Source organism: Camelina sativa, chromosome 16 (genome assembly GCF_030686135.1).
Source record: "Camelina sativa cultivar CO46 ecotype springtype chromosome 16, ASM3068613v1".
NCBI lineage: Eukaryota > Viridiplantae > Streptophyta > Magnoliopsida > Brassicales > Brassicaceae > Camelina > Camelina sativa.
Window position 1 is genome coordinate 16,736,532 of NC_141895.1, and position 20,135 is coordinate 16,756,666.

A 20,135-nucleotide genomic window follows, 5' to 3' on the forward strand; every position below is an offset into this window, starting at 1 on the left:
CCTACGAACGTTGCTGTCGTCTCGCTGCTTCTCTCCTCTCTCTTAACATCACCCGTAACGACGTCGTAAGAATTTTCGATTTGCCTTTTCATGCATATATATGCATACGATACTACGATGCCATGACGATACTGATCCACATATGAACCATATATGACTTTATTTTTTATTTATTGTTTGTTCTCTCGTTTTATCTTTAGTGATGCATTTATAAAAATTGCTTGTACGATCCTTAACTTTTTTTGACCTTAATGAAATATTTATCTACCTTTAACGTATGTGACAAATTTATGTATAGGTTTCGATTATTGCCCCAAACATACCTGCCATGTACGAGATGCATTTTAGCGTTCCCATGACCAGAGCCGTACTTAACCCTATTAACACCCGTCTTGACGCTAAAACCATAGCCATCATCCTCCACCACGCCCAGCCAAAGATCTTATTTGTGGACCACGAGTTTGCCTCTTTGACCCGGGAAGTCCTTCGCCTGTTACCCTTTCACGATTCACAACCTCATCCGCTGATAATATTAATTAACGAGTTTGATTCCACTACAAATCCTTCCTCCAAGATGGTAGACTACGAAGGTCTCATCCAAAAAGGAAAACCTACGCCCTCCCTGTTAGCAACTACGTTCCTTGTACGCAACGAGAATGACCCCATCTCTTTGAACTACACGTCGGGTACCACTGCCGACCCAAAAAGTGTGGTGATCAGCCATCGAGGGGCCTACTTGAGCGCTTTAGGCTCGATTATTGGCTGGCAAATGGGGATATTCCCAATCTACCTATGGACACTACCTATGTTTCATTGCAATGGATGGACACACACATGGTCCGTTGCTGCACGTGGTGGTACTAATGTATGCATGAGACATGTGAATGCTCAAGAGATCTATAAGAATATTGAATTACATGGTGTGACGCACATGTCATGTGTTCCTACGGTCTTCAGATTTCTCCTTGAAGGAGGTCGAACAGACCAGTCACACAAGTCCCAGCCGGTTCAGGTCCTGACCGGAGGTTCTTCGCCCCCGGCTATCATTTTGAAGAAAATCGAACAGCTGGGGTTTCAAGTGATGCATGGCTATGGACTTACGGAGGCCACCGGCCCGGTTCTCTTTTGTGAGTGGCAAGACGAGTGGAACAGGTAATAGTCACCATCTTAAGTTTTACATATATATACTACAAATCTTATAAATAACGGTGTTGAAGAAACTTTCCACAACAACCATGTTAAAAATCAGAAAAATTGTATGAAAATTCTAAACAGACTACCAGAGCATCAACAGATGCAGTTGAAAGCAAGGCAAGGGGTAAGGAGCATAGCCCTAGGTGACGTTGATGTGAAGAACACAGAAACTCTAGAGAGTGTACCACGCGACGGGAAGACTATGGGAGAAATTGTCATTAAAGGAAGCAACTTAATGATAGGGTATCTAAAGAACCCTAAAGCAACATCTGAAGCGTTTAAAGACGGATGGCTAAACACAGGGGACATAGGTGTTATTCATCCTGATGGACATGTAGAGATCAAAGATCGATCCAAAGACATCATTATCTCAGGAGGTGAAAACATCAGCAGTATTGAGGTCGAAAAGGTTCTTTACATGCATCCAAAAGTGCTCGAGGCCGCTGTGGTGGCCATGCCTCATCCTCTGTGGGGTGAAACCCCGTGTGCCTTTGTTGTTCTAAAGAAGAGTGAAGAAGAATTGGTGACCAATGAAGGAGATCTCGTTAAGTATTGCCGTGATAATATGCCGCATTTTATGTGTCCAAGAAAGGTAGTGTTCTTTCAAGATTTGCCAAAGAACAGCAACGGTAAGATCCTTAAGTCTAAGTTGAGAGACAACGCTAAGGCCTTGGTAGTCAAGGAGTACGATGCCGGTTCCAAGAAAGTTCATCGAGAGAATGTTAAACACGTTAGTTCGAAGCTTTAAGACTTATATGTAAATGCGGATGAGGCAATAATAAAGTGCAGAAAGTAAATAACACAAGAACTTTGTTAACGAGGTTCGGTTTTTCCTACTCCCCGGGACCACGTCCAGACTTTTTCCTTTTTTTTATTTTCCTTTTCCTTGTAAAACTCCAATTTAATCAACCCAATAAATAGTAGTTTTCCTCTTCAATTCATCCTCAAACCGTCTTTCAATATTGCATTCTTAAACCTTCTAGAAACTTCTCACGCACATAAAACAACAACAATCATGTATCACGTCTTGAATCACACAGACACTACTTCAGACAAACCAATACATCTTCATTCTCCCCCTTTTTGACTATGCTTGTGAACTCATCAGTCCAAACTCCTAAAAACATCACCAAACACATCTTCATTCTCTCCCTGAATGAGTCACAACATGGTCAAAACTAACTGAAAAATTCTTCCCGCTTTGCAATACGCGGTTGATAACCTAGTACACCACCTCCATAGAATCATCTTTTCTAACCCAAATCCTGTTGCGCCTTATACCTCCATGATGGACTCCTTGAATGAATCTGAAACAATTCCTCTTGATATGTCCTTGAACTCCACAATGATAACATGTAGGACCTTGAAACCTTACATCATAAGCATTCTCAATTCGAACAACGTTTTGGCCTAATATGCCCAACAACACCACAATGATGACAAACAGGTCGAACAACGTTTCTAGGTGCATTCTGCTCTTTCACAAAAAAGTCTCTGAAGCAGTCTTTGAAGTAGTCTTTGAAGCAGACATGACTTTTCCACTTGAAACAAACACCGTATCCGATAAGGCTACACTTATCAGTCTTGCCAATACTCAGAATGTGATCCAACTTCTTTGTACCATTATTAAGCATCCTCAAATTCTTTTGAGTTTCTTCAAGCTGCACTTTAGCTTGTAATGCTTCTTCTCCCTTCTCTGTTGCATATTTCTCTGCTTCAACGACTTTAGCCTCTAACTCAAGCTTCTCCTTAATCAAAACTGAATTATCATCGACTACCTTAAGCCAATGTGCATACAACTTCTCATAACTCTTACCAAGTTCTTCATAACTCATATCCTCTCCATCACTATCACTATCAGATTCATGTTCAGATGTAGTTGCAGGTTTTGTTGCAGATTCAGAGGCAGTTGCAGATACTAATGCAGACGCTGATTTAGAACTATCTTCAAAAGTTGTAAACGCCACAAAATTCTTCAGTTCTTCTTCTTCATCTGAATTAGTTTCAGAATCACTAGTAACAACATTCATAGCCTTCTTCTTATGCTTTTGTAGATTGGCACATTCAGACCGTACATGACCATATCCTTTGCATTCAAAACATTGAACATTCTTTGATGAAGTCTTCATCTCTTCACCCATTCTACTTTTCTTCTCTTCGCCCTTACGCTTCAGAAATTTAGCAATTGTCTTGATAACATAGCCATTGAATCTTCACAAGATGATACCTTAAGAGCTACTCCAATGTCAACTTCCTTCTTTATTGCTTCCTTAACTTGATCATCTTTCTTCTTTACTCCTTCAGCTTCATATAATTTGCTTAATTCAAAAGCCTTTAGAATCCCAACAAACTCATCAAAAGCCATCTAATCTAAATTATGAGCTTCTTCAACTGCAGAAATTTTTGACTCAAATTTTGCAGGAACAGATCGCTTCAGTTTCTTCACAAGCATTTTGTCTTTGTACTGCTTTCCAAGAGCAAAAGGTTCATTAGATATATCACATAACTTAGCATTGAACTCAGCCACAATTTCGTTTTCTTCCATCCTTAGATTCTCAAATTGTGATGCCAACATATCCATCTTTGTTCTCTTAACACTAGAAGTACCCTCAAACATATTCTCCAATGACTTCCATGCTTTCTGAGCTGATACACATTGAGAAATTAACTTGAAGTGGCTTGAATCAATAGCATTGTAAATCGCTGTCTTGGCTGTCGAATTACAACTGATAGCTTTTTCTCTCCAGCAGTCCACTTATCCCTAGGCTTAAGACTCTCAACCCCTTTCTCATCCACAACTTTAGGAGGCTCCCAACCAAGCTCAATCGAATTCCAGCAATCTTCATCAAGGTTACTAATAAACGCTTGCATACGAACCTTCCAATACCCGTAATTCGTTGAATCAAGCAACGGTGGTCTTGACATAGACGTGCCTTCTTTGTATGAATTCATCACAACTGATTCAAAGCTTTGCCTTACTTCCTGAGCTACCCTCACCCTTGATCTACCCGAAACTAGAATAAATCTCTATTGAGAACCCGCTCTGATACCACTTGTAAATGCGGATGAGGCAATAATAAAGTGCATAAAGTAAATAACACAAGAAATTTGTTAACGAGGTTCGGTTTTTCCTACTCCCTGGGACCACGTCCAGATTTCGATTCCACTAGAACAAGAAAGCAAATACAACCTATTCGCAAACGCGTAAATCAAGCAAAACCCTCTTAATTCACCGCTTCGTTCTATAACATGAAATCTTAAGGATAAATCTCTACCCTTAACTAAACTCACACCGAGTCTAGATTCAAACCAAGATAACCTAACCTTGGGCTAAACTCCCCCTGAGCCTAGACTTCAGATCTTCAACTCTCTTGAGCAACCTTCACACACACGTCACACCAACGAACAAAGAAGCTTGAACAACACAAGCACCAAACCGCGAAACCAAGCCGCACACAATGAGAAAGCTCTTTAAGGTTTTTATCTTTATCTTTCAGCTCTCTTGCTTCTTTAGGACGTGCCCAACACCTCCTTACATATCCATCAAGTCTTCCTAATCACCATAGGAGAATATTTCCAAATTCCGTAAGAAAATGATTTTTTCCTTTTTGCTATTTTCTTTTTCGTTGTAAAACTCCAATTTAATCAACCCAATAAATAGTAGTTTTTCCTCTTCAATTCATTCTCAAACCGTCTTTCAATATTGCCTTTTTAAATTTTTTAGAAACTTCTCACGCACATAAAACAACAACAATCATGTATCACGTTTTGATTCACACATACACTACTTCAGCATCTTCGTTATATGGTATGTATCCGTTTTGTTTGTGTTTTAATTAATTTTTGTCTTAGTTTGCATGGATTGTTAAATTTATGTTAACTACGCTAAAGTATTTATAAATTATAGGTCAACAAATAATGCATCTTTTATTTAATGAAAAATCAGATTTTTATTTTTGTTATTTTTTGTCACGTGAAAGAAAAAATAATATATTGAAGAAGATAACTCATATGTCAGGCATACGGTTTGCCACGTGAAAAAACACAAATCTCATCACTTTCATTAGAACACAACTCAAAAATTAATATGGCTGACAACATTGCCAAAAAAAAAAAACACTCAACAATGGCTGACAACAAAACGGTGTGTTTTGGTCTTCTTGGTTGCATCAAATACGCATCAAAGATCGTCAGAACAGTAACACAATCCTCAAACGCCGTCATCATTGCCATCAGTGATCCATCTCTCGAAACCGCAAAAACATTCGCCGCCGCCAACAATTTATCGCCGGAGAACGTCACTATATACGGAAGCTACCAAGAACTGCTCAACGATGCAAACGTCGACGCAGTCTACTTGGCGATGCCGGTAACGCAGCGAGGGAAATGGGCAGTGACAGCGGCGGAGAAGAAGAAGCATGTTTTTGTTGAGAAACCACCGGCTCAAGACGCGACGGAGCTGGACAAGATTTTGGACGCGTGTGAATGTAACGGTGTTCAGTTTATGGACGGTACGGTTTGGTTGCATCATCAACGGACGGCTAAGATTAAAGAAACGATGTTTGATTCTGGATTGCTTGGAGATGTTCGCCACGTAAGCACTTTGTTCTTTTAATCAATATATTGCAAATTGGTACAAAATAATATTTTACTTTTATATAAAATGCTTAATTAATCACTAATCCTCAAAGTGTGACAAAATAATTTTATATATTGTAGATGTATAGTACAATGACAACTCCGGTATCAGAGCAACTGACTAAAGAAGCTATGGGTTTAGCCGGAGCTATTGGAGAGCTTGGGTACCCCATAGGTGCAGTTCTATGGGCTATGTCTTACCAAATGCCAATATTTGTCAGGGCTCTTCCCTCCTCTGTTTGCACAAACTCAACTGGGACTATCATGTCCTGCTCTGCCTCCCTTCAGTTTGGTACAACCGCAACCGCAATCGTCCATTGCTCTTTCCTCTCTCAACTTTCGACTGACCTAGCTATCTCAGGTTCTTACTTCTTAGTTCTTACCATAGCCTTTATAATTATAATTTAGAAATCCAGCCTTGAATTGAATCAAATCCAAGCCAAGAGGAATAATATTGCATCTAACAAAAATAAAAGATCTATAATAATTTTTTTGTTACATTCATTAGAAAAACGTATACCAAGCCAAACCAAAATAATGATACGTAAAATACTAATGATCTTTGTAACAACACCATATGTCGAAATGTACCATGCCAGGGTCAAAAGGTTCGTTTCAGATGAATGACTATGTGATACCTTACAAGGAGGACACAGCTTGGTTCGAGTACACAAGTGGTGCTAAGTTCGTGGACATGCACATTGGTTGGAACGTAATGCCAAAGAGGGTTACCTTTGATTGTGGCGGAACTGGGGAGTCTCAAGAAGCAATGATGCTGAGAGAGTTCACGCGGCTTGTTGAAGGAATCAAGCGGGGAGAATCAGAGGCTGATCGTAGGTGGCCAGAGATCAGTAGGAAGACACAGTTGGTGGTTGATGCTGTGAAGAAATCTGTTGATATAGGTTGTGAAGTGGTTCATCTGTAAATGGTGTCTAGAACTTCTAGTTAGATTATAATATTTATATTAGTGCCATATATAGACCCATTTAAATATGTTATATATGGTAGCTAACTTTTAAAACTCGAAAATGCTATGTCTATGTACTTCATGATTTTATTTGATACTCCATAATAACTTTATCTTCACTCTCGTCAACTATAATTTTAACATTTCATATGACAAGACGAGCACGGGGTGTATAATTCTTTTCTAATCTAGCAAGATAGCCTGAAGATGGCTTCATGTTGGTTCCATCATATATTCGTATATATGTTAAAGTGGTAATCACATGAAGATGCAGATTCGCATTGGCAGATCGATGAAGATGACTATATATACTCAAATCTGAGATATGTTAGGCCAATATAGAAGTAGATATGTTACCTTCTTTGTCATTTTCATGGAACCATAAGAAATTGGCAGCTCATCCAATTCATCACCCTTCTAATCTCTCTTTTTCTTTTTCCCTTGGCCATCATTTGTCTCAAGAACTGGTTCTTTCTTTCCAACTTGGTTCTTGTCCGAATCCCTAATTTCCTCTTCTGATTCTGAATCGCATATCTCGTCTTCACCTTTCTCCCCCAATTCATCGACTAAATCAATTCTCTCTTTGAAGATGTATCCAGTTCTCTCCTTAGTATTTTCTGTAAATACGTTTGATGACCCTCTCTTAGAAGATTTTTTTTGCGACAATGGTACGCTCTCATGAGGAGAACAGTAAATCTCGAGAAAGTAAGCACACAGAAGAACAAAATCTCTTCAAATGGTATCGACAACGATGATGGCACAAAAGGAGAAAATTTTCATTAGGTTTACACGACCTGTAAAAGATCTGCGTGTCTTTTTTACCCGATCCGTTTTTCTTTTTCCTAAAACACTGTGACATTCCTCGTAAATAAGTCTAAAGTTCAAGGATTTTTTCCAAACTCAGTGGCAGGTCAATAAAACGAACTCAAACCCTCGCCTGAAACACTACTTGGATACTATAGGGTGTTGGGAAGCCGCTTACTCTTCTATGAGTTTCACATTTCGACATCGAGAGCAAAATTAATGACCTGATAAACTAGCAAAACAGGCAATTGTCAGCCTGAATGATTTTGTATCATTCATGCCCGTTTTTCTTACAATCTTTTGAAAAAAATGATACAGATATTTATCGTTAATAAAGCTATTAGATGGAAAAAAATACATATGTTTCCAAAGCGTTTCTATTTCTTAAATATTTTAAAAAATTGTTTCCTGTTTTAGAAACGTTTCGCTTTTGTATACTCGTTTCCCTTTCTATTCAACCTAGTTTGTAGTTACTATCAAAGAAAGAAAAAAAATGGTCAAAAACCATTTAGGCGATTTTTTTTATACATGCTATGAGAAGTTATATTCATATTGTACCAAATAAGTAAACATATCCCAAATATTGTGAAGGAATGTAAACATCTCCCAAATATTGTGAAAGAATGTAAACTATTAATCCAAATAAGAATTTGAAATTTGTCAAAAATAAAACAAAATAAAGTTTATTAATGTTTATCATAAAAAGTTTAGATAATTACTTTCACAAAACGTTGAGGTGAAAAAAAAAATAGTGGTGGTTGTTGTATAATTGAGTGATCAGGTTTTATGTAATAGAGAGTCTAGCTAGCCCTCGGACACGAACAAGAACAAAGAGTTTTACTACTTTAGTCTTAATAGGTAATAATCATGAAAAACAAAAATCTACACTTTGCTTGTATATGTCACAACCTAATGAATAGATAATTTAAGTTTACTTATGATTCTTTAATAAATCTGGAAGATCATGCTATGTTACGAATTAGTAGGTTAAAATGACCGGACTCGTTTTTTTAAAATATATTATTAAATTAGTGATTACATACTCACTAAAATCCTAACCCCAATTAACATACATGAAAATAACCAATAACATTAAATCAGAAACTCCAACCGAAACAATAACCAATAACCAATGAATTCAATACCAATAGCCAACAAATTCATAAAACAATAAGATAGCATCCTAAACAACCGTTTTAGACCACTACATTCCATTCAAGCAATCTAACAACATCATAGAACAAACAACCAAGCCTTTAGAACATCCTCTTCTTCATTGCCTTAATTTCACGATCACACTTTGCTTTTACCTCTACCACAAACACAAATTGAGATGCATGAATATTGTCATAAACACTCAGTGAGCCAATCCTCCCATTTACTAGGCAATACACACAAGAAACTGAGAATCCAATGTTTAACAATCAACAAACAAACCAGGAAAACAAGTATCAGCCGCCTGCTGAAAAAGTTGGTGTCAACCAACACTGCCTCTCCTTGGTATCGACCAAAATTGCCTCTCAGTGTCGGTCGATACTGCTCTTCGGTGTCGACCAACACTGTCTCTCAGTGTCGACCGACACCTTTCCTACACCCGAAAACCCTAGCACCAACACATGGCCAAGTCCTCGTGCCGTCAACATCTTGGTGTCGACCGACACCCACCTGGTGTCGGTGACACCGAGTTCGCAGACGCGATCTGCTCAAAGTCGAGAGTCGAATCTCCGACATCCACCTCCTCCAGTGCGACCAATGCTCTCCCAAAAGCCAAAGGAAGCCGTAGGAACCATGATACAGTCACAACAAGCAAGAAAACAACCACAACAAACATATAAACAAGCAAACAAAGGAATCTCAGGCTTAGATCAGTCATGGTCATGCACTCACCTTTGCAACAAGAGGATTCTGACCAAAACAATTGAACACAGTCTCCTAGAAAGCTTCTATCTCGTTCATAGCACCAGCTCCTCAGTCCCACGAACAGATCTCCCAAGGAACAGCACAAAAGCTTCAAGGAAAGGGGTTTAGAACTTCTCTGGAACTTTTGGGAATCGGTAAAAGGTTAAAAGAGGCGACAAATACGTTTTCCATAAAACTTCGACTTATCCCTTAAATACCTTAGTTTAGAAATTTAACTTAAACCAAACCAAACTAAATCGACTATTAAAAACAAACCGGTCGAACCGGAAATTGTTGGTGTTGACCGACATTCTCTTTGGTGTTGATCAACACTCATACCTAAAACCAACAACTCAGTTCGTGGATGTTACATAGGTACATAGAAAAATGTAAAGGTACATCATGAAAACCATTTCTTTCTTCTTCGCTTTTGACGGATAGTAGTTTTTGCAACGACTGTACGTGAGACTTCGCTTCCCAGCATGATTCTCAGCCAAACAATATTACATAGCCCACTAAGACTTGTGTTGCATGCAACAAAAAAAAAACTTGTGTTGCCTGAAGGAAACTTCATGTTGATTGTGGTAATCACATGCAGGTTCGCATAGGCAATGAAGGTGGGACTATATACTCAAATCTGAGATATGTTAGGTCAGTATAAGTATGTGGAGTTAAGATTTAGTTTGTTTTCATTACATCATCACTGGGACTCTAATGGTGTCATTAAAATTTCACGTACTGTAGACTGATTTTGTAGTTTTGTGCACTGAGTTTGCAAATACTCTTTTTGTCTAGGTTTTCTTTTCAGTAATTGTTTGTATAAATAACTAAAACCCATAAAATGTCATTATATATGCTCTTAATCTCGAGACATTTAGGAAACTACAATGTCCGATTTAAAATAGAAAATATAAAAATATATGTTTATATCTTTTGAAAATAATAAAATAGAATATTGAACATATGTCAAAATAAAATGGGTATGCTGAGAAATATCACAATTTCATTAATTATATTGTTTCCAATATTTTACAAATTGATTTCTTCTTATTTGACCAGAAAACAGATTTTATTTTGTACATTATAAGGAATATATCCCTAAATTGTTGATTTCTTTCTATTTGTTTTATTTCTAATGTAATAGACTAATAGTGGAAAAATAAATTAAATCTAAATAAGAATTATAACAAATATAGCAAAAAATCTTAATTTTTTCACAGTTGTAAAGAATCCTTTATTAGGGTTTCATTGTAATAACAAAGAGCCACCCATTTATTTTTGTTGTTTATAAATATATACTTCTTATCTCTTCATAAGACAACATACGCCACACAACCTCTTAATCTCTCACATGTATTCACATCATTCTCTTATGATCTCTTTTAGTGTACAAATCAAATTATTGATCTCTTCTCCCTCTATCTCTCTCTCGAAACTTCTCCATTTCATTATCTATTCAAGTCATGAATATGCACCACTCTCATCAGATGCAAAAGGCTAACAGATCTTCATAGGTTCCGGACGACAGGATCAGTAAACGGACATATTCATAGATCCGGACGACATAATCCTAACGACTATGTCGTCAAGACATGTATATATATTATCTAAAACCGATCGAAGAGTGTATCGAAGCATATACCTTTTTTGTTTGTTTTTTCGAGTTTATTTTGTTTTCTTATGCCTTACATAAGTTAGTTTCAATATTGTTTTCGTTGCAGATATACGCTTTCTCTTCTGCGATATGTGAAACACTATCATAACCAACATGGGATCTCTTGCCGCTCTGATCATATCAACATCCCAGGTTTTTCTCTATATTTAAGGATGTTTTCAATATATTATCTGGTATTGATGATTGCATTGCATTTAGATTCGTAGAAGAATTTTATACACACACAATCTTGAAAGAAAAAACAATTTTATGTATAAAAAAATATGAAAACCTTGGATAACTCGAGGTAAACATAAATCTCAGATAATCCAATATGTAAAAAAAAAAGAAAAAAAAAGTATATGAACACTTTTTTCATAATATCTGTAAATGCCATCAAAACACTATATATATACACTAAATTTCAAACATAAGCATTATACACTAAATTTCAAACATAAGCATTAATTTATAGCTATGTGATTAGGTTTTATATGGTTTTACAAATGTATGTGGATGTATTTTTCTTTGTTAATTAAGTTAACCATAATGAATGTATAACAAAGTTAACGTTTTATCTAATATAATAGATTTATCTACTTTGTTTATACAACTTTTACTTTATGACTATACATTCGTTATGGTTACATACACTGTAACTTACCTATAAATCTATTATTCTTGTAGATAAAACCATGCAGTCTTTTAAAAAAAAAATTAGATCTTACGAAAATTCCTACGAAATTTATGGTTCCATCTTTCTATGAAATTCTTACGAAAATTGTTTTGTAGGAAATGAGTAGGAATTATCCTACGAAATTCCTACCAAAACTTATTTCCTTTGGGCTGTTACTTCTAATATTTTTCGTAGAAAATTGATAGGAAATAGATGTTTTCTCCCTTTTTCCTTCAATATTTGTGGTAGGAAATTGAATGTTTTCTTGTAGTGGATAGCTCACATGAGTGCTACAGCTTGAATGTTTTAACCTCCGTAGGAAATTGAATGTTTTAACCTCAGCACAACTGTCTTTGTAAGTTACAAAAAAAAAACAAGAGAATCCGAATGAAGGTACCAAATAAATACAAAAATGTAAATACAAAAATGGTTGTGTCGTTCTTATTCTTTGCACCCCTATAATGGACCTCTGCACTAAAATAGATATATAATTTGATCACCTATCACTTATTCTCAAAAATATGTCCTGATTATGGTATAGAATGAGCTGACAGTTGTATTCTTTCAAAAATCAGGTTAACAGGGATAGACTTAAAAAGAGGTTTCATAGAAAACTATGAAAGATTGCTAGGGGCTCAGGACTGGCTTAATTAGATGTGCAATGCCACGTAATTCATACAACATTTGTGGTAGGCAAATTACGTAGTATGGCTCTTCTAAATTGTTCTTGAGCTTCTAGCAATCTTTCATCTTCTATTCTAAAGTCGCTCCCTATTAACCGGATTATAAAAAAGAACACAACTGTCGGCTCCATAATATACTATAATCATGGAATATTTTGAAAATAAGTGAGATGTGATCAATTGTATATCTATTGTAAATTGGTCTATTATACAAGGCAAAGAATACGAAAGACACAACCATTTTGTATTTTTTAGGTAGGATTTTCTAGCAAGTCTGATATGTCTATATTTTGTCTCTGCTTAGCATATATTTATCATTCATTTAGTTAGGAAAACTCATTGGTTTGCATCATTTTTTAGTCTTTTCTATACATTTTGCATGTCTAGGTAGTTCTTGCATCATTCTTGCATCATTCTTGTATACATTGTGCATTTCGAAATATTTGAGGTATTTAGGAGACGTTGGAAGCGCATCTGATCGACCACGCACTCCAGAGGTCCGACCGAGCCACTCTCACTCGCCACACACTCCAGAGGTCCGACCGAGCCACTCTCACTCGCCACGCTCACCAGAGGTCCGACCGAGCCACTCTCAGGTCACCAGTCGAGCTGCACCAATCGAGCCAATCTCACAACACTCCCGGAATCGTCTCTCGAGCCAATCTCACAACATCCCGGAACCTTCTCTCGAGTCAATCTCACAACACTCTCGGCACCCTCTCTTGAGGCAATCTCACAACACTCCCGCAACCGTCTTTCGAGCCAGTCTCATCCGCTCGATCGAGCCACTCCGTTCGAGCCGTTCCACTCGAGTGGGATTTAGCTTTCGACATCTTCACCACAGTTGTAGATAATTGAGTCATCTTTCCAATGCCGTTTATTTCCAGCCAATCGGAGGTGTGTTTCAAGAGTTATCATCGTTTTAGTGGATGCGTATACACCTAGCTCGATCGAGCCACTTTTACCGACCACGCTTGAGCCACTTTCACTCACACCATTGGAGACACTTTCATATACCAATCGAGGACTGGACGCACACAGACTCGTTCATACATGTCAGGAAGACGTTCCGTCTTACACGCTTCAGGAGATTCCCAAACCGACTCTTCACCTTGTCGTTTTAAGTTTTAGAGATTTACATGTTTTTACTATAAATACGTTTTGTTAAGTCTTGGCTGGGGACATCTCATCTTTTATCTCGTTCTTTTCCTGAAGGTTTACCCTAGCCATCAAAAACGTTCTCAGACTTTGTATTCCGACACCTTTGAGTTTATTCGGTTTTCGCATTTGATTTCTTCTACAAAGTTGTTCATCTCATTTCTATCTATCTTATTATGTTTTGTTCAATGTTTTCTAGGTTTGCATCTGTGGTGATGATTTCCGGATCTGAGTAGTGTTAAGGTTCCCTTTTGGACTAGTGTTATAATTACTAGTTTCTATCTGATCAAATGGAACTAGATTCGAGACATTTCCACACCCAAAGGGTGTTTGATGAAATGTCTCACCAACTAGTGCCAGAGACTTACGTTCCTAGCCTAAGAGATTAGTTGTCTAGGATGTTTGTTGACGTGAATGAACTTGTTTGTCATGCCTGCTCGACCATGTTTCTCTAGCGAGAGCTAGGTATGGAAGTTGTTGAGTCTGAGTAGCTTTTGCCAAGAGATTGGATTAGCTAAGAAGTGATGTTCATTGTTTAGGGATGGTTTTCTTGTGGCATGTTAAACACTTTATAGACTAGGATACTCCACCAACATCAATTACTCCCATCCTTAGGACTTCTTTCTTCCTGATTTTTATTGCATTTCTGAGACTGTTTCGTTTCTTGCTTTTTTAGTTCATGCTTAGATTCGTTTCTGATTTTTATCCATTTTCGCTTCTTGTCACACATTTTCGTTTCTAATTCTGTAGTTCATTTCCGTTTTTGTATTTTCGTCATTCTAGGATTGTTAGACAAACACTCTCTTTTTATATTGGCTTAACTTGTGATTTCTTGATTGCATCTTAATTTTTAGTAAAGTTTTTCAACTGGATTGACACCTTAAGTATTACAACTACATAAGGTTAATTGAACCTACTAAGATAGACACACAAAAAGCCTAGTATCAATTTGGCACTGTTGTCATTTGGGATTATCTTTGCTACATTTAAAATTTCAAGTTTTGCAAGATTAAGTTCTGTTACACTTGTCATTATGAGTACTAACTTGTTCCGGTTGTCTGCTTGTTTGTTTTGCATCTCAGGAACCTGTTGATTGCAAACTTGCATGCACACCAGATCAAGAGGACATCAGAATCTCCTTCTTGCTATCGACGACATCAATCGGTTACAAAGACCAAGACAAGCTCGTCATCTCACTGATCATCCTGCATTAGTCACTATGCAACAACCGAATGGACCAAATCCGAGACCGCGAAACATTGGTGCTGGGGATGCACCGAACACTCATACTCAACGTGCTGGAATCGTCCCTCCCGCCGTGCAGAACAACAACTTCGAGATCAAAAGTGGTCTGATCTCCATGATCCAAGGAAACAAGTTTCACGGTTTGCCTATGGAGGATCCATGATATGTTACGGTTTTGACTCACTTTGACCCTGTTTATTTGATAGTTTTGTAGTTGTTTGAGTCCTTTTCAGGTTATAATAAGAGGCTAGGAAGCTAAAAGCAAAGATTAGAACAGCAGGAGCAATCGGAGCAGAAAGGAGTTGAATTGGAGCAGAAAAGCTGATTTTAGACCCAGGAGCACATGCTCCCGATTTCCGAGCACATGCTCCTAACTCTACGGATTCATGACGACACGTGGCAAGCATCTAGGCGCCGATTCCCTGCCTAATTCCCCTTATTTTGGGCGATCCTTTGTGAGAGAAAGAGAGGATATCGATTTTTAATAGGAAGATTTGAATTTGGATTCTTTCCTTATTTTTCTCCACTTGTATGCTATTTAACCTAGGGTTTTTAGGGGAGAGAATATACTCTTTCTTTTGGGTTTTTTGAGCGACGTTTTTGAGAGAGGGAGAAGAGCGGCTACCTTGTGAAGGATTCTCTGAACCCTTTTTATTTTGATGCTATTGAATTTCTCATCTATGTTGGCTATTCATTTATCTATGTCTGAGTAGTTCTCTTTGCTAGATTAGGGGGTTTCAAAGGGGTTTCATGGGTTAGCAACAGAACACAAATAGGGCTTTATATAATCGATTGTCTTCACTATTGTTAGACTTAATGCTTAGGTTGATTTGATCACCCAATCTATGATTCTAGGTTTATCTATTCATCAAAAGTGTAATAGGTTGCTAGAAAAGACATTAGTGGGCAAATTATCCTAGACCTGCGAAAGTTGATGTGTAGGTGATTTGTGAACTTATCATTCATGTTCTTTAATGCTTGTCTGCGATTCTGGGCTCAAACGACAGTTTAGGGTTTATGGACCGCCGAGCATGTGCTCCGGATGTCTGAGCACGTGCTCCGCGTTTCTGCACAGAATCGATCAGATAGAGTTATTGATGCCACGACAGTGGATCAATTTATATTTATGTTTGAGTTCTAGACTGGTACTTAATTTATGCCCTGAATAGTTGTTTGGTTGCTATCTCTGAAATTCCCGAGAATCACCCCTGATCTAGTGTTTTGTTTATTGCCTTTTTATACCGTTTTAATCGCTTAATTGTTACCAAAAACCAACTTTGAATTGTCTTAGCTTGAAATTGAACCAATAGAACCATAGAGTAAAACTTGGTCTTCGTGGGATTCGACCCCTAAGTACTACTTCTTTGCTGTGCACTTGCAGTAGGAAAATAGGGTTTAAAACTCTGTGTGTTATCAAGTTTTTGGCGCCGTTGCCGGGGACCAAATTTTTACCTTTGGTTTTCGGCGAAATTACTAGACTAAGACCTTACTGATTTGTCTTTCTGTTTCTTCTTTGCGTGTGTTTCAGGTGCATGTCAAGAAGATCTACAAGAAGAAACAACACCGAAGAACTAGTTGCTTTGTCTGCCGCAGAGCTCTCTTTGGCAGAAAGAACAAACCGCAAGAACAGAAAGTTTCAATCCGTCAACATGGGTGACAACAGAAACAATGAGGATATGGCTGCCGAGTTGCAGCAACTTCGACAACAGTTGGGGCAGTTGCTCCGTGCTCAACACGAAAGAGCCGCGCCGCCGCAACCGTCCATTGGGGACAAGGACAACCCGCATGTGTTCTACACCAACCGAGCGGCGATTGTTCGTCCCGCCATCCCGAGACAAGATTTTGAGATCAAGCCGCAGATGATCTCTCTAGTGAAGCAGCACCTATTTCACGGTCTCCCAGCTGAGATTCCGATGGACCACATCGAGAATTTTGAGGAGATATGTAGCACCACTGGTTCAAATGGGATACCGCCTGGCTTTCTGAAGTGCAAGCTCTTTCCCTTCTCTCTTGCGGATAGAGCTTCACGATGGCTGAAGTCATTGCCACCTGGGTCTCTGACATCATGGGAACAGTGTAGGTCTGCGTTTCTGGACCATTTCTACACCAAGGCTAAGACCGCTGCCCTGAGGAACAAGATTTCATCGTTCCAACAACACACTGGAGAAGCCTTCTGCGAGGCTTGGGAGAGGTACAAAGAGTACCGTAGAGAGTGTCCGCACCATGGATTCAGTGATGAACAGATTCTAGGCATTTTCTATGATGGAGTTAACTGGGACTACAGAAACGTTCTCAACTCGGCCAGCAATGGGGATTTTATGACAAAGTCTAAGGAAGGAGCATATCAGTTGATTGAGAACCTAGCTGCAAGCTCCAGCAACAAGGCCCCTGAGTATGACAGGTCCGTGAAGGTCAACAGTGTCGATACGCAAAAGATTGATGAGTTGACAGCCAAGGTGAACCTTCTTCTGAAGGGGAGCCAGAAAACTGTCCATTTTGTCGATGAGACCGGAGACATGCCGCTAGCTCAGGAGATTTGTGATGGAGAGGATGAAATAATGGAGGTTAATTATGTGAGTGGGCAAGGTTTTGTGCAGAACAGGGGTTTCAACCCGAACTACAGAAGCCATCCGAATTTGTCCTACAGACGCACCAACGTGGAGAATCCTCAGGATCAGGTGTATCCGCAGCAAGGAGCTCAGAATCAGATGAGTTATCAGAAAACCTTCTCAAACAACTTCCAAGGCAAACAGTTTGTGCCCACTCAAAACCGTTTCCAAGGGGGGAACCAGCAGGCATATACAAGCGCTCAGCAAGCACTGCCTTTCACCAACCAGCAGTTGGGACCTTCATCTGCTAGCAGCTCTCAGGATGAGCTGAAAAACATGATGCAACAACTCTTGGTGAATCAACAAAAAGCTTCAGTGGAAATCAACGCTAAGGTCGATACCATGTACAATGACCTTAATGGGAAGTATGAGGCAGTAATGTCACATGTGAAGAAGCTTGATGTTCAGGTTGCACAGACTGCTGAAGCCGTGAAAAGAACTCCTGGGACTCTGCCCGGAAAAGGGGAAGCAAACCCACGGAACGAGTATGTCTATGCGATTGAGCTAAGGGGAGAAAAGAAGTTACCCCCTAGAGAAGCACCATCCGCTAGGATTGACAAGGGCAAGGGTATTGCTGAAGAATACCTTCCTCAACATGCTGCTGAGACTCCACCGTTGAGTCAAAAAGAAGCCGAAGCATCCGGCGAGCATGTGCTCCCATCCAGCGAGCACATGCTCCCGACTCCCGATCAGACCGTTCCAACTGAGGTACCTCCTGCACGCGTGTACACCCCTAGGGTTCCTTACCCTGTTCCTCCTAAGAAATCTCGCAAGGATTTGGAGGATGCAAAGTGCAAGGAGATGTTGAGAGAATTGACGGTAAAACTACCCCTAGCTGAAGCTGTTCAGATGATACCTGCTTTGAAGAGATATGTGAAAGGGTTGGTTTCTGGGAGAGTGTCAGAGGAAGAGAACGTGATGATGGTTTCAAGAGAGTGCAGTGTTGTGCTGCAAAACAAAGTGCTAAAGAAGAGAGATGATCCAGGGCGATTTGTCTTATCCGTGAGAATCGGTAAAACGATTTTTGCAAACTCCCTCTGTGATCTAGGTTCCAGTGTGAACCTTATGCCATATTCAGTGGCTAAAAGGCTGGGATACACGAAGTTCAAGTCTACACGGATTTCGTTAGTATTCGCGGATAGATCCACCAAGCGCCCCATAGGAGTGTTGGAGGATTTACATGTCCAGATAGGGGACACGCTTATACCAGCAGACTTTGTGGTTCTGGAACTTGAAGAAGAACCACGTGACCCCCTGATCTTAGGTAGATCATTCTTATGCACAGCTGGTGCGATTATAGATGTGCAAGGGGGAGCGATCGATCTCCAGCTGGGGGATATGATTGCAAGGTTTGAGATGAATAAGCTGCTCAAGAAACCTATGATAGATGGTCAGACTTTTGTGGTTAATGATGGTTCAGAGGTTGCACATGAGGTTACCGATGAAGTTCTCACTCTCGACCCGTTGGAGGTTGCCTTGACAAAGGCAGAAGGAATGTTGGAAGAAGATGCGGAGCACATGCTCGCAGGACGCGAGCAACCCGATGCACATGCTCGGCAAACTGAGAAAAAAAGGAAAAAAGATGCGGAGCACATGCTCGCAGGACGCGAGCAACCCGATGCACATGCTCGGCAAACTAAAAACAAAAGAAGAAAAAGAAAAGAGCGATTGGGCCAGGTAAGTTTAATGAATTTCAGGCCCAGACCGATTTCAGTAATTTTTGAGACTAGATTGCTTTATTATCCACCACGTCGGAGGCGCCGCCTTGCCCGTTCGGAGAGCGAGAGCCCAGACAATTCCGACGCCTGATCACGGTTACACACACCATCATTGTCCTATCCGCCTTATTTTCTTTTCATTTTTGTTGTTATCTTTATTTTTCTTCTTGTCTAGGTCTCTTTTTGGCTTATTTTCACACCAGAGACGGTGTGAAGTAAGTCCGGGGGAGGGTCACCTATGACCTTTGTTTTCTTTATTTTTCTTTTTATTGAGTCAGTTTGTCATGTGAGTCGAACCAAAACTTGTGGGAATTAGGACCGAAATCCGTGATGTTTTTAACCATTTGTGAGTTTGACCGTTTCCTAGTGACCATTGTTGCAGAACTAAGAGTACAGAGACGAGCTAATACCTCTTCACATTCGGACCCTTCTCCTGGCCAGAAAAGCTTCATCCCATTAAGGTTTCACCGGAAAGACTTAGACTCTACTTTATTGGAACCTAACCGGATTTAAATTCTTCTCGTTTTGGGCGTTAGGATAGGGAACATGTCACATATTCAGGACTTCTTATTCATTTTGCCAATCTTGCTGATCCTAAATAGCTAGCTCATTTTAAGTTAGTACCCACCCCGAGCCTAACCTCCTTTCAAACCACTTGCACTTGTATTTTTGTTTTCTCATTCTGTGCAGCTATGTGCAAAACGGGCGGGGAGAGCAGGACTGACACAATCTCTAACTCGCTCTTGCTGGAGAACCAAAGAGGAAAGAGCCGGACAGACAGAGCACGTGCTCCAACCCAGCGAGCACCTGCTCCGAAATTATATACATCCGAGTCCGCGAGTTGTTTTGAGCAGAGAGAGAGCCTAGGATACGGTCCACATGCTCCAGGG

At 39.4% G+C, this 20,135-nt stretch overlaps 4 protein-coding genes and 1 non-coding gene across 5 annotated transcripts; 3 read left to right on the top strand and 2 right to left on the bottom strand.

Moving 5' to 3' along the window:
- Positions 1–6: 6 nt before the first annotated feature.
- LOC147925617 (butyrate--CoA ligase AAE11, peroxisomal-like) lies at positions 7–2,131 on the top strand. The gene is made up of 3 exons (XM_087493504.1): positions 7–65; positions 299–1,152; positions 1,276–2,131. Exons 2-3 carry the CDS (start codon positions 329–331, stop codon positions 1,940–1,942), a joined length of 1,491 nt encoding a protein of 496 aa, XP_087349630.1. The 5' UTR covers positions 7–65; positions 299–328; the 3' UTR covers positions 1,943–2,131.
- Positions 2,132–3,559: 1,428 nt separating this feature from the next.
- Positions 3,560–4,119, bottom strand: LOC147925618 (uncharacterized). Its single transcript, XM_087492699.1, has 2 exons — positions 3,919–4,119; positions 3,560–3,835 (listed from the first exon to the last, which is right to left on the bottom strand). The coding sequence occupies exons 1-2, from the start codon at positions 4,117–4,119 to the stop codon at positions 3,560–3,562; spliced, it is 477 nt and encodes a 158-aa protein (XP_087348825.1).
- A 207-nt stretch (positions 4,120–4,326) lies between these two features.
- LOC147925619 (putative oxidoreductase At4g09670) lies at positions 4,327–6,918 on the top strand. The gene is made up of 3 exons (XM_087493505.1): positions 4,327–5,788; positions 5,914–6,193; positions 6,432–6,918. Exons 1-3 carry the CDS (start codon positions 5,282–5,284, stop codon positions 6,755–6,757), a joined length of 1,113 nt encoding a protein of 370 aa, XP_087349631.1. The 5' UTR covers positions 4,327–5,281; the 3' UTR covers positions 6,758–6,918.
- Positions 6,919–10,889: 3,971 nt separating this feature from the next.
- On the top strand, positions 10,890–20,135 carry LOC147925620 (uncharacterized). Its single transcript, XM_087493458.1, has 3 exons — positions 10,890–11,096; positions 11,224–11,309; positions 14,756–20,135. Exon 3 carries the CDS (start codon positions 16,451–16,453, stop codon positions 19,334–19,336), a length of 2,886 nt encoding a protein of 961 aa, XP_087349584.1. The 5' UTR covers positions 10,890–11,096; positions 11,224–11,309; positions 14,756–16,450; the 3' UTR covers positions 19,337–20,135.
- Positions 17,042–17,148, bottom strand: LOC147925621 (small nucleolar RNA R71). Its single transcript, XR_015585554.1, has one exon. It is a non-coding gene; the product is annotated as a small nucleolar RNA R71 (small nucleolar RNA).

Bases quoted from the DNA above. Each gene is read 5' to 3' on its own strand.
- LOC147925617 (XM_087493504.1), top strand. From the start codon at position 329: ATGTACGAGATGCATTTTAGCGTTCCCATGACCAGAGCCGTACTTAAC. The intron at 1,153-1,275 runs GTAATAGTCACC...AATTCTAAACAG, and splicing joins TGGCAAGACGAGTGGAACAG to ACTACCAGAGCATCAACAGA.
- LOC147925618 (XM_087492699.1), bottom strand. From the start codon at position 4,119: ATGTCAAGACCACCGTTGCTTGATTCAACGAATTACGGGTATTGGAAG. The intron at 3,836-3,918 runs GTAATTCGACAG...GTATCAGCTCAG, and splicing joins GAGAGAAAAAGCTATCAGTT to AAAGCATGGAAGTCATTGGA.
- LOC147925619 (XM_087493505.1), top strand. From the start codon at position 5,282: ATGGCTGACAACATTGCCAAAAAAAAAAAACACTCAACAATGGCTGAC. The intron at 5,789-5,913 runs GTAAGCACTTTG...TATATATTGTAG, and splicing joins TGCTTGGAGATGTTCGCCAC to ATGTATAGTACAATGACAAC. The intron at 6,194-6,431 runs GTTCTTACTTCT...GTACCATGCCAG, and splicing joins GACTGACCTAGCTATCTCAG to GGTCAAAAGGTTCGTTTCAG.
- LOC147925620 (XM_087493458.1), top strand. From the start codon at position 16,451: ATGTCAAGAAGATCTACAAGAAGAAACAACACCGAAGAACTAGTTGCT.